Source organism: Lepisma saccharinum, chromosome 12, assembly GCF_977018435.1.
Source record: "Lepisma saccharinum chromosome 12, izLepSacc3.1, whole genome shotgun sequence".
Lineage (NCBI taxonomy): Eukaryota > Metazoa > Arthropoda > Insecta > Zygentoma > Lepismatidae > Lepisma > Lepisma saccharinum.
In genome coordinates, this window is record NC_139240.1 from 46,108,030 (window position 1) to 46,122,275 (window position 14,246).

The 14,246-nt window shown below is 34.4% G+C and overlaps 1 protein-coding gene across 8 annotated transcripts in view; it reads left to right on the forward strand.

The window, feature by feature from the left end:
- The window catches only part of LOC145996040 (uncharacterized), a 577,368-nt gene that overhangs the window by 437,227 nt on the left and 125,895 nt on the right, over positions 1-14,246 (forward strand). For 6 of the 8 annotated variants that reach the window (XM_083132243.1, XM_083132249.1, XM_083132247.1 and 3 more), the window contains 3 exons: positions 3,206-4,071; positions 5,796-5,932; positions 12,262-12,309. In XM_083132243.1, the coding sequence (XP_082988369.1) occupies positions 3,206-4,071; positions 5,796-5,932; positions 12,262-12,309 (1,051 nt within the window). The remainder of the gene's footprint in view (positions 1-3,205; positions 4,072-5,795; positions 5,933-12,261; positions 12,310-14,246) is intronic. The other 2 variants (XM_083132244.1, XM_083132246.1) reach the window with 1 other exon arrangement.

Sequence of the window (14,246 nt, forward strand, 5' to 3'; positions counted from 1 at the left end):
ATCCCATGTTTTTGTGTGTTGCCAGCACACGTTCTACAAGTTCAGAATAATTGTGAGCCCTATGGTTGCCAAGGAAATTGCGACACACACCCTTGAACGCACACCATGTTGCTTTCTCACATTCACTTCACAGTTCTTCAAAATTGGGATCGTTCATTACCTCCCGGATTTGTGGGCCAACAAAAATCCCTTCACTTATTTTAGCATCACTTACACCAGGAAATTTGCTTCGTAAGTACTCAAACCCTTTTCCTTCTTTGTTCATGGCCTTCACAAAGTTCTTTATTAACCCCAACTTGATGTGCAGTGGGGGGAGTAACACATTGTTGGCGTCGAGAAGAGGTTTGTGAGAGACACTTTTTTTCTCCAGGTGTGTAACACACGCTGGGAGGCCGGTTTAGTTTTGTAATGCATGTCCTTTGCTCTGTTGTCCCATGGACAGAGGAAACAACAGAATTTCGTGAAACGTGATTGCATCCCCTTCAGATCAGCACAGATTGTTCACTGGTGTATATCGTAGCTAACTCTTGTGAGAATGAAAGTAATGGTTTCATGTGTGTCCTTCATTTCACTTGCATGAGCAACTGGCACTGAAGGTTTCTCATTTCCATTATGCAGGAGGACCGCCTTCAAGCTAGTTTTTCACGCATTGATGAACAACATTCATTAGTCTGATTTATAGTTTTCTCTCAACTTCTGCATTAATCTAGTGACATTGTTGCAGTATACCAGGGACCCATTCATAGAAAGAAGAAAATTTTAGTTGACATTTTCTGAATGTAAGACTTGTCCCTGGTTCCAGCAGGTTCCACCCTTGCAGTCTTGAACCCAGCAATTCCGCTTCTTTCTTTGTAAGGTTCAAATCACATACTAAATCATTTAATTCTGGCTGGGTGATAAGATGCGGTGTCGCCATTGACTCTTGAAAGTCAAGATCATGTCCAAGAGAAAATATCTGTTCATCTGAGGAAGTTTGTTTCCTCTTCCAAACACCATTCCAATGGTGGCTTTGGAACAGGTAATGTCTCATCATGTTGCACTGGTCTTATTGCAGAAGGTAAATTTGGATACTGTAGGATATATTTGGACTTGCTTGAGAATCCCGTAACATTAGTTAAACAAAAGTAACAATCAGTAATGTGATCTCGAGGTTCGCACCATATCATGGGAACAGCAAAGGACATGGATAGATGTGTATCATGTAACCACTCTCGTAAATATCGTGAGCATCTATTGCAACAGACATGAGGAGCCACCCTTTATCTTCGTCTCCGATTTTGCATCCGAAATATACGTAGCTCGTAAGCTTTCTTCACTATTGGTGTAATTGAGTTTCGTTGGAATTTTGTCGTGAACTCACCACTCAGATAGCAAAACAGATTGGGTGAATTTACACAGTTACGAGGCATCACTGCACTATTTTCAAATACCACACAAAACAATCGCAATGAAGCACACAACCTACACTTCCAGCAAACAGAACTCAACTGATAAAGACACAGTACAATGCATCACCTTGCCTCTTTAACAAGGACTTTTCTCTACTCTTATTTTATCGGGTAACAAAATAAACAACAATATTTGCCCTTTTTGTTGTTGTTACAATGCTTTCTTCATATTATGCAGGTAAAACAGCCACACGTGTTGTTCTCTTGATGAATCCTTGTATATCATATGGCAAAAGAAAAAGCTTTGTTACATTTATTTCAATTTCGTGTTATTTCAAAAACTAGAAGTGGTGGAGAAAAAAGAACATAATTTTCGTGTTCAGCAAGTGAAGAAACATAGAAATTGGTTGTTTTCCGGTCGCGGCAAATTTCATTGTTCCTCAGTGTAATCAGACTGAAGGTATCATATGACATTTTTGTGGACCCCTTGAAAGACCGAAATGCCGGAAAAGTATGCTGGTATCACTAAATAAATTCCAACCAATACTTTCCGATACTCATACCACTGATATTGGTCGATATTGATACATCGGCTCAGCTCTAGTTTCTGTAAGGAAATACTTTGTGTAAAAATGTTCTTTTATTTTAGTTTTTAATGTTTATTTTCAAGTGTTTTTGTGTGTGTGTTCTGGATAGTTATTTAAAAATACCTGAAAAATGCAGAAAAATCAGGAAATTTGGTGGCACCATAAGGTGGAACCTTGCCAGTGAACCACATTATTCATATATCTTGAATATGCATTCTTCTGTTGAAACTGAGAATGAGTGTAAGTTGAGCCCATATTCATGGTGAATAAAAGACCAATATTTTGTTTCAAAAACTGGCCACATTTTGGAATCAAAAGCAGTACATAAAATTGCATTTTGATGTTAAAATGGTGAATATAACCCAAAAATTTGATTGTAAAAAATACACTTACTACACACACAGTAAAATTTCCTTCTATAGTACATTTATTTATTTATTTATTTATTCAAAATTTCAGATACAGCACTTTTAAGGCCATTTTACACTGAAAACTCTAACAAATAACAAGAACAAGTCAAGATGGTTTAAGGTAAAAACAAGAAAAGTTAAATATAAACATAAGGCATAAACAAGGAAACAAACAAAGTTTTACATATTCATTTTTAGGGAAGATCGGAAAATGCTTTCAGGGGCAAAAATGTCTGTTTGTGGGTAGATTATTGTAGAACTGGGGCAGCCTGTGGAATAGAGCACGCTGTATAAGGGAAAGCCTAGCTATGGAGGTGTGGAACAATTCAGTGTTTCGGATCGATCGAGAGGGAACTCTGAAGTTGAATTCTGTAAGAAGAAATTCAGATCTTAATTTCCCATTGATGATTTTATCTAGTTATCACAGTTTTAAGTTTATTCCTGTGTAAAGGAATCCATTCTTGCTTCTCAAGTAGTTGTAGCAGAATTAGTCAATTATCAGTGATTTACATAACTCTCAGGATAATTCAGACTTCTGAAAGTGTTGCGTCTGTAAATAAACCCTACATTTCGTGTTTAAGAGATTATATCACATTTTGCAGTTCATTTCACATTATTTAGTGACATGCTAGGATAATGCACTTCATACCTTTCAGAAACATGAAAAATGAAGATTGCAATGTGTTATTTCACATTTCATGTTACCATCACAAACAAAATGTGCATGCCTCTAAGTATAAGTTATACATTCATTACAGAATGTTTATAATCTCTTCCATGGTGTGCAAATGAGTTAAATTAATCTCTTTCTTCACTGCAGGGAGAATTGGAAGAAAGCGTGCCATTCTGTGAAGGATATCACCAATAACTTATTGACATTTTTTAATAAATGTGAAGAAGAATTGAATATGGCTTTAACAGAAAAGCCAGCAGAGGGAGAGTTTGAACTTGAGAAACCAGAAGACATTAATACCACTTCGAGATCAGACAAAAGTGGCGACGAAGGAGTGCTTGCGTACGATCAGCATAATGTTTCAAATGAAGTTTCGGCATCAGACATGGATTCTGTTGAGCAGGGCCCATTGAGCAGTGATGACTCAATTTCAAGCCATTCTACATCTCACGCTGCAACACCAAAACGGAGAAAGAAGAGGGTCACCTTTGCACCAGATGTTGAAAATGTGTTGTCGCTCTTCAACGATGAAGATTTGCTGCGGTGCGTGCAAGAAAAGGCTAATCCGTTTGCTTTCTTCGCATCTGACCTGGATAAGTGCTTGAGTAATCTTAGGTCTGATATTAGGAAGATGATGTTATCGCTAAGGAGAAAGTACGGAAATGGCACGTCTCAGCAAATCGAAATGTCGCTATTGGAAGATAAGATTTCCATGCTCACAGAACAGCTTCATATCGAGACCGAAGAGAAGGATAAACTCTTACTTGAGCTTCACGAAGCAAGAGGTTTCACCCAGGGTTACGAGAGCGAGCGGCAAAGTTATGTGGAGCAGATCAAATCAATGGAATCAAATCAGGAGAGCCTAATTATAGAATTGCAGGCAGCCAAGGACAGGTTAACAGAAGTGGAAAGTGACAAACGGAGGAGGGAAGTTGTTACAGAAGGCTATGGCGAAAATATTCAACCCAATATGGCTAGGAGGGTAGAAAATCTTGCTCAGCTGCAAGACAAGGGTAAGTTTACTGAATTCTAGTTTGCTGTATTCTGCCCTTATTTACAGCCTCAGTTTTTATGAGTTTCCCTTATTTACAGCCTCAGCTTTTATGAGTATCCCTCATTTACAGCCTCAGCTTCTATGAGTGTCCCTTATTTATAGCCTCAGCTTTTATTAGTGTCCCTTATTTACAGCCTCAGCTTTTTTAGTGCCCTTTATTTACAGCCTCTGGTTTTATGAGTGCCCCTTATTTACAGCCTCAGGTTTTATGAGTGTCCCTTATTTACAGCCTCAGGTTTTATGAGTGCCCTTTACTTACAGCCTTGGCTTTTATGAGTGTCCCTTATATATAGCCTCAGCTTTTATTAGTGCCCCTTATTTATAACCTCAGCTTTTATGAGTGTCCCTTATTTATAGCCTCAGCTTTTATGAGTGTCCCTTATTTATAGCCTCAGCTTTTATGAGTACCCCTCATTTACAGCCTCAGCTTCTATGAGTGTCCCTTATTTATATCCTCAGCTTTCATTAGTGCCCCTTATTTACAGCCTCAGCTTTTATTAGTGCCCTTTATTTACAGCCTCTGGTTTTATGAGTGCCCCTTATTTACAGCCTCAGCTTTTATTAGTGTCCCTTATTTACAGCCTCAGGTTTTATGAGTGCCCTTTATTTACAGCCTTGGCTTTTATGAGTGTCCCTTATATATAGCCTCAGCTTTTATGAGTGCCCCTTATTTACAACCTCAGCTTTTATGAGTGCCCCTTATTTACAACCTCAGCTTTTATGAGTGCCCGTTATTTACAGCCTCAGCTTCTATGAGTGTCCCTTATTTACAGCCTCAGCTTCTATGAGTGTCCCTTATTTACAGCCTCGGCTTTTATGAGTATCCCTTATTTAGAGCTTCGGCTTTTATGAGTGTCCCTTATTTACAGCATCGGCTTTTATCACAGGTATTTAGATTTTAGATCTTGGACAACAGTATAGGTTTTGTACCTCATAAGGATTTACTGTCAGTACTAGTTTTAGTGTACATTAATATAACATGTTAATGCCTTTTCCTCAATTTTGTTTTTGTTAAGGGACTTGCCCCCATATTAAATGGTGTGTGCAAATAGCCAATATGCTGATGTGCTCATCATTTAAGAGTAAACTGAAATATTGTGTATTGAAATAGAGGTCTCTCTCACTTGTCTGACTTGATGGCCGAGCACCACTAAAGTTCCCAGGTTCAATTCCCGGCCAGGACATGCATGTTTTTTGTGAGTTCAGTTTTTTCTAATCGTCAGTAATTCTCTTCCCCATAATTAGCTAAAAGTGGCGTAAAAATGAAACACTCACACACACACGCACACACTTGAAGTCTGTCTCATAGTTTCAAGTTTTCAGTTCATATACATCCAGATTTTAATATGCCTGAATTTGTCCGGATACACACACGTACGTTGTTTACAGTAGAACCCTGATTTTCCATTTTCCCACATTATGTATTTTGATGCATTACACAAGGTGCATCCAGAAAGTAGTGCTCATTTGGTAATAAAAAAGGACGAAAGAAGTTAGTTGAACAATGAGCTATTTATCTGCATAGGCACCGACGCCGTTGACCATTATATGACCTACTTCATAGTATCATTCTGAATTTAGAGTATTACGACTTATTCCCCTAGCATTAATTTGATTGTGTCTCATTTACTTTTGTCATTTTGTGATTATCCTACCAAATTATTTGCTTACCTACTGTTTCAGCTCGTAAAGTTGTAAGCGACAAGTCTCCCCGTGCTCGTGATCCATCACGTTTACTGAATCTCATTGAAGAGCTGTGCAAGGAGGGTGATAAATTGACCGAGGAAGCAAGAAAGGAGAAGGAGGACCTTGAACAGCAAGTGAGTATTTGCGAATATATTGCCATCAATCCATATCAAGTTCTACAAGTGTCTTAATATTGGATTATCCCACCGCACCGTGGATAACATGGAAATTTATTGCTTCTATGTTTGTTTGTACTTTCATTCTCTCACCTTTTTCTTTAGGATTTCTTTCGTGAAATGGTTTCAAATCTTGCCCACTTTATTCGCATCTTGTACATATGTACTTTATATTATTTATTATCAGGAAACAGATTTATATGTAGTAAAAAATGTGCAAAATATGTAAATACATATTTAGTTTATTTCCACCAAAATATTGAGGCAAATATGGACTTAAAATTGTAAAATTTATATTTTTAATAATACCGTATTTACGCGTGTATAATGTGCGTGCATGTATAATACGCACTCTGGTTTTGGATGGGTAAAAGTGACAAAAAAATTATATCTTGTATATAATGCGCAGTACAATCCAGTTTCAAGAAATGGCTTTCTTGGTTGTAGGTTGTAAATCTGTTGCTATGCTGATCAAGAGTGAATGACATCATACCTATTCAATTGCTCATTCCTTCTTTTTCAAAATATATACTTTTTCTTTCCGTGACTAATGTAACATTTATGCGAGGCACATTCAGGACCTTCCAAATAGCAGTTAGCAGCACAAGATTTCTTCCATTAAGCAATTTACGCACTCCATGTATGTTATGTTATTTGGCCAGTAATACATTTTAATTTTTATTATCTTTTCCCTTATGTTTTCTTTCATCCAAATTACCATAAAAATCAGAACATTCCTTCATTATTTGATGAACTTATTTCAACCGCATTTCACATTAATGTCGTTATCTTGTATGGAATACTGTTTCCATATTCAGAAACTGCAGGATTCAAGCTTTACAACGATATATAACATGATAGGGTTCCATGAACATGAAAAATCAATGCAAGTGTCCCAAAATCATGTAATGACCCTGTACGGTTTCATCTTGGCTGTCTGAATTATTCCGTGCTTAATACTCACCACAGTTTTTGGGGGCAAAGATTTTGGAAAAAAGTGCGCATTATACATGAGTAAATACGGTATAAGACACTACAAAAGCTTCATAAAATACAGTACCCTTACATTGACATTAATTGTAAAACAACACAAAATGTGTTTTCATTTTCTGTTTCCAAAACAATAAATAACAAAATTTTGTTGTAAGTTTTTGAAAGTGAATTTCCTTCTGTTGTCTCTTAAGATGGATTTATATTGACTAAAACTGTGTTCAACATTGTAAAGAGTAATGAGAGTATATTTCAAATTTGTAAGTAATTCGCAAGAAATTCAGCCAACTCTTTCGGTCATACGGGGACATGTAGGTATTGCATGAGTATGGAGTATTTGTTGAGAAATGTTCTGAAATATGGAAATAATATGTAAAAATAAGTAAAATATGAGCTAAAACCTAACTGAATTTTTCGAGTCTACATGCCATGATGTGCAAAGATAATACAAAATATATCTGATTTCAGCTTCATACATAAATATGCATTTACATATAAATCCGTTCCTTGTTTATTAATCTATCCATTTGGCAGATATGTGGAGGAGGACCAAGTTGTTTCATAGAGATTACTTCTGTGCTGTTGTAAAGCCTATGGGGAGATATGCAAAGTTTTTTTATTCAGAATTAGAAGCTTTGTTACCTTTGAGTAATAAGGGGGTATCCAGTATCATATTTATATACACATTTTTTCAGTCCCTCTCGCTAACAACACCTACATTCAGAGTGCTGTAAATGTTTTTGTTAGTTCAAATTATTATGAGAATATCCTTCATCCCGTCACTGCATTATTCCTTCCATTTTTTTTCTGTTTAGTGGAGTAAATATCTATAATTTAAATTTACATTATCAGATAAGTTTATGTTCTTCTAAAAAAGGTTCACGTAAGCACTTTTTGTACATGCAAGATAAATATTTTTGGTGGTTTTTATTTTTTCTGTGGCATTTCATCCTGGTTTCCCAGAACTTTTCCAAGCTTTCACCAAGATGAACTCGCACACACAACACACAACCTCACATATAGAGTGACTAGCCATGCAATATTGTGTGTTATGTGTGTGTTTATCTTGGTGTAATCTTGAAAATGTTCTTGAAAACCAGGACGAAATGTCGCAGAAAAAATAAAAAAACACTAAAAATAACTATATATTATTTTGCATCAGATAAGTTGAAAGATAATTTATCACATGTGTGACAGCCATGTTTTGCACCAATAACACACCTGTCATAGACAAGAAAAAATATAATATCATTGATATCATTTTATTTTCAAAGAAAATATGCATTGAATTGCAGATGAGTTGATCTTCCAATCCATGATTTGTTTCAAAACTTGAAAGAGATGGAAAATTTGTGTTTTTGTTTTTTTTAATTGGTTTTATTTTCATGTGGTTCTCAATTGTGGCAACTTTCATGACTTTGCTTCTATTTTTTTATGATTCAATATTTCTCAGCTTTCTTGTTCAGCTGCCTGCTCTGTGCTTAATTTCATTTATTTATTCTTGTGGGTGTTACTGATCCCTGCCGTGACTCTTATTGGTCTAAAAGCATTTATTTTACTTTTCTTCAAGACTTAAGTGTATTTGATTTAAGTATTATACAATTTCACTAACAGAGGTGCCAACAGTTTGAATATAGTGTAACTTAGGTAATTATTATAGTGTGTGTGAATTCATAAATTTGTACATTCTCAAAATATCAGTTACTTGTAAAATGAATAGGTTAAATACTAATAAGTTTGTGTCCCCTGTGGGCCGTAAAAGTGTGTTCCCTCCATAAGCTATCTAATATACACTTAAGTTTATAGAACAGGATCATAGGCTCATCATCTGGTAGTATTTGCATATCTAGTATGAAAGTGGTATTACAGTTATGCTAAACTGGTCAGGACATATCCATATCTTATGCAGCATGTTCCGGAGAATTACTGTCAATAACAAATTTAAATATTACTGAAACTAATAATCCTAGACTAATGGGATTTTGATTTTTTGTTGAGGAAACTCTCTTCAAATGTGCACCTTTGGTGACCTGCCAAGTATCAAGATGGTACTCTATCTTTTTTGCCAAGTGTTTTGCAACATTTGTGGTGTAACAGATTAAGATGCATTGTCGAAGGTCATGTATAGAGTTACCAGACGTCCTCTTTTTCCCAGACATGTCCTACATTTTAGCCTTATGTCCGGCATCTGGGAGAAATTTTACAAAAATCATAAATGTTCTATATTTTGAGTGCCACATAGTTTGAATTAAGGAAATACGTGCTTCAGTTGAACAAAGAGAAACCATGCAAGTTACATATCTATGACCTGCATTCCTAAAATCAATAGTGAAGTTAATTTTGATCCAGACATTGCAAGGAAAAGTGTGTTGCACTATTAAAAACCACCCAAAATGAAACTTTTAGAGCCATTTCAAGTTGAACATTGTATCATTTCTAGTTATGTTAATTGCTGAATATTTGTTTGGCATTCCAGCTAATATAAACGTTTAGAGAGTGTTTTCGTTACAATCAGCAAAATGGACTGAATTCAGAATTCAGAATTTGACTGTTCAGTTTCATAAGTATGTTTTGACTATACCTCAAATATTGGGTAAAAATGATTCCTCTCAGAAGTTTGACTGAAAACTGGGAATTTTGCATTTAAGAAATCCTGGAAAATAATCATTGTTATGAACTAAAAATGTGTCAAGTTTACATTATTTGCTAACATGTTTAATAACATGCATTGTTTACTGTCAATGGTTTGTGTTCTACATTTTAACTTGAAGTTTTACATTTTGGGACAGCATGTCCTACTTTTCCCACATAGTGATCTGGTAACCCTAGTCAAGTAATCTTAGTTTTTTGTGTGTTCAGGAATTTTTTTGCTGATGGTTTGGGCATGTCGACAGATTTGAAAGACATACACACTCTCATTGGAGATTAAAATTCAGCAAACCAAAAACAGCATTGAACTTTCTATAGCACCGTGAAAGCTGTCATTTTAGTCCATATGTTTAGTCACATGCCTCATGCTCACATACATAGTAATTCTTTTCTTTTATGGGTAGTAGTAAACATTGAAGAGTTATGTATCAAAAAGCCAACACTAATAATTGGTGTTTTAAGTCCACTTTATGCACAGTAAGGCTAATCAGGACTGGACCTACAGTTTAAAGTGGAATCTGAATCACTTTGTGCCTCCACCGGGTATCGGACACGGAACATCTTGATTACAAGACAATACCACTGCACCATCGGGGAGGCCCTAACAATAATTATTCTAGCATAATTTGGAGAGATTTGTAATTGTTATTGGTAGTAATCCCACTAGACACACTGCACAAAAGCTTATTCATGGAGCCCAATAAAAGTCATAATCCAGCAGATGAAATCATGAAACATCCATGATATTAAGAGACTTTGTGCCACTACCATGCACAGATCTACTCTCAAAAGTTCTATATAAAATAAAAATAGAATGGATTAAATGGTGTAAACAACATTTCATAAGCACTGTAACTTACAAATGATTTGCATAGTTTCACCTTATAAAATTACCAAAAGAAGTTTAAGAAATAATGAGAATTCGAACAAGTCATGTTTTGTGTGAAGGGTAATTCGGCAAGGATAGGTGTTGTAACTTTTACTCAATGAAAATGCCGTACACCATATGAAACAGTTGATCCATTTTAGTTTCAAATTCCCTTTTTTTAAAAGCACACTGAACAATTGTCTAGCAGTCTAGGAGGAATGCAAGTACGATTTCCTATATCAGTACATTATTTGCTCTATCTCATGTACCTAGCATAATATGTACATGGTATATTCTGCTCAGTGATATCAACTAAAGTTAAGATGACATATGCACTAGCGTAACTTAACTAATATGTTAACAAATGTATTATTAATTTTTATTTAACAGTGTGATACAGTGTCATGTAAATAAAGTAGTGCTGAGCCAATGCCGATGTAATGGTATCAGAAAATATCAGTTGGAATTTTATGGCAATAATGGCTGATACTTTCCTGCTATTTTTTTGCAGTCTAATTATCCTAGACATTATGCAAAATTTGAAATTTCCGTTATTGTGCACCAACATTTGGCGAAAAACTTATTACATAACAGGTTATTCTGATGTAAATCTTGAATGTTTTGAAGCGAAACTGTGGTAAATTGATGCTTGTAATTGGAATACTTGCTCACTAATTTAAATTAATATTTTTAACAACTTTTAATTGTTACAATTTTCAAGATTGAGTATTATTATTAGTGGGGATCCATAAGAGTATTGAAACAGGTGTTCAGCACTGATTGTGGGTTTGTCTTGAAAGCGAGATACACCAACTTCCGTATCAGAGTGATCAGCATAATACACTGTGAAGCTGAGATCTTCAGTCAAGGTATATTCACGGGGAGAAAAATACAGCGTGCCTGGTGGTCATGGCACCGATAATTTTCACCTGGTGTCTGAATTTTAAATTGTTTAATTTTTTTTTAATACTTCAAGTTTGCTTATGGAAATTTCCATTACCTTCTTTTTTTTACTAATGACTACAGTATGTGCTTTTTAATGTTTATGTGTTTTCTGCATCACATGTATCACTAAATTAGAATAATAAACATGCCATTTTTGCACTTTTGCTGGCCAAATATTAAAATCTGCAGTGATATGATTGAGTCAGCCATGTATTAGAATGTACTGCATAATTAGTCATGCTGCTACCAGTTGATGCTTCTTTAGGAAGGTCACTTGGGTGCAAGAATTAATTACTTTTAATCCAATCCTGTATTAGTTAATAAATTAAATATTCTAAGATCGCATTTCATAGCTTATCTTATTTGGATGATATGGCTTTCTTAACTAATATTTGAAAAAAAATGGTGTCTTCTAAGGAAAAGGTACTGGCGCCTGAATTAATTTTAGTTTTTCTAACCACATATCATTGTCTTTGTCACATTCATTTCACTAGGTCATTAAGCGTTACTGTAGCAATTAACCCAGGAGATGAATTAGGAAGAGAGAAAACCAAATTGATGCAATCGAATCAATGCAATGAATACATGTGACTAAATGAAAAGTTCCTTCACATGCCTTGGCTGCAGAGAGCTGTTGTCAAGGATTTTAATTTAAAAGCAATTAGTCTACTACTACTACTATTATTAATATGTGTATATACACAAATGCATGCAAGATGGTTAATTTTACTTTATAAGTCACCAATTGTCAGTAACAATAAAACCTTTCAAAGTTGGCACCTCTGAAATTAACAGATTCCTTGGTTTACACTACATTTTGCTCTTTTTATACTAGGTTACATTTGAAAACCAACAATTGGGTCACAGATATTGCTGCTCTAAGGTAAAATGTGAAAAAAAAAGTTACAATTTTGGTGAAGGGAAAGCACAGAAAGTGTCATAACAGATCTCCTGGAATGCAGCCTGCATGAACCAGACATGGGTGGCAATGTCCTGACTGAATAGGAGTGGCTTTGAGGGAAAGGGCACAGAGAATCCTTTTAACAGTTTCTTAAAACAAATAAATAAAGGATTGTGATTGGTCTTGCACTGTTTTTGGGTTAGCATGCTGGTCCTTAAATTATATTAATTACATGTCCTTCAACTCGAGAAGAACAAAATGGAAATTTGGATAACTTTTTTTTTTTTACTTCATGATTCTGTGTACATATTGTGTTGTGGATCTTGCTTTCCCCAAAATTTAATCCTTTTGTCTTTCTTAATTCTTGTCTATGCGCTAATTATATTTGTGGTAATTTTATTTTGGTTTGATTATTGTGAGTGATTGTAATTAGGGTATGCCGATACTGATGCCTAAACATTTTAACGATTTAAAGTTACTCATCTTGTTTGTTTGAATTGTTTTAATTAAGTCCACAGATGGGTTTATTGGGACTGGGCCTAGAGTTTAAAGTGGGATCCGAACAGCAATATGCCTCCACCAAGTATCAAACCTGATACTCCTTGATTACAATGCGGAAACATAACAACAATCCCACCAAGGAGGCTCGGTTACTCATCCAGAGTAGACACAGTGCACATAAAAATAAAAGTCTGAAATTCTGACATTTTGTAAAACTCTAAAATTCTGACATTTTGTAAAACTCTAAAATTCTGACATTTTGTAAAACTCTAAAATTCTGACATTTTGTAAAACTCTAAAATTCTGACATTTTGTAAAAAAAACCTAAAATTCTGACATTTTGTAAAACTCTTAAAATTCTGACATTTTGTAAAACTCTAAAATTCTGACATTTTGTAAAAAACTAAAATTCTGACATTTTGTAAAACTAAAATTTTGACATTTTGTAAAACTCTAAAATTCTGACATTTTGTAAAAAAAACTAAAATTCTGACATTTTGTAAAACTCTAAAATTCTGACATTTTGTAAAAAACTAAAATTCTGACATTTTGTAAAACTAAAATTCTGACATTTTGTAAAACTCTAAAATTCTGACATTTTGTAAAACACTAAAATTTTGACATTTTGTAAAACACTAAAATTTTGACATTTTGTAAAACACTAAAATTTTGACATTTTGTAAAACACTAAAATTTTGACATTTTGTAAAACACTAAAATTTTGACATTTTGTAAAACACTAAAATTTTGACATTTTGTAAAACACTAAAATTTTGACATTTTGTAAAACACTAAAATTTTGACATTTTGTAAAACACTAAAATTTTGACATTTTGTAAAACACTAAAATTCTGACATTTTGTAAAACACTAAAATTCTGACATTTTGTAAAACACTAAAATTCTGACATTTTGTAAAACACTAAAATTCTGATATTTTGCTGGTTTACTCCTTCTTGTCCTACTGCCCACACCTATTTTGAACATCGGTTTTTATTCTTTGGCATTGCCAACAGGTGCCAGCAAAATGTCTAAACGTATGGAGTTTTATATTTGTGTGCTGAGCAAAAAGAACATGTTCTGCTTAGCACACTGTTTGAAGCTATTTGTGTGAATTAAAGCTGTTCAGAATATTTATAAATATATAAGAATTTCATTGCACACAAAAGTATCGAGATACCAGGCTTTCATATATTCATTGATTCACATGAAATAATCAGAATATTAAAATAGCTGTAATTTTTCTACTTTGCAGATATATTTCAAAAACAATAAAATCTCATATGTTATGTAGAGATCAATACTTTTTTAAATTGACATTTCATTACTTGTTAAGCCATCTAACTGACGTTACTACAAATAAGAATGCTTAACATGTAATATGTGTGACAGATACATCAGTATCGGCTGATCCTTAGT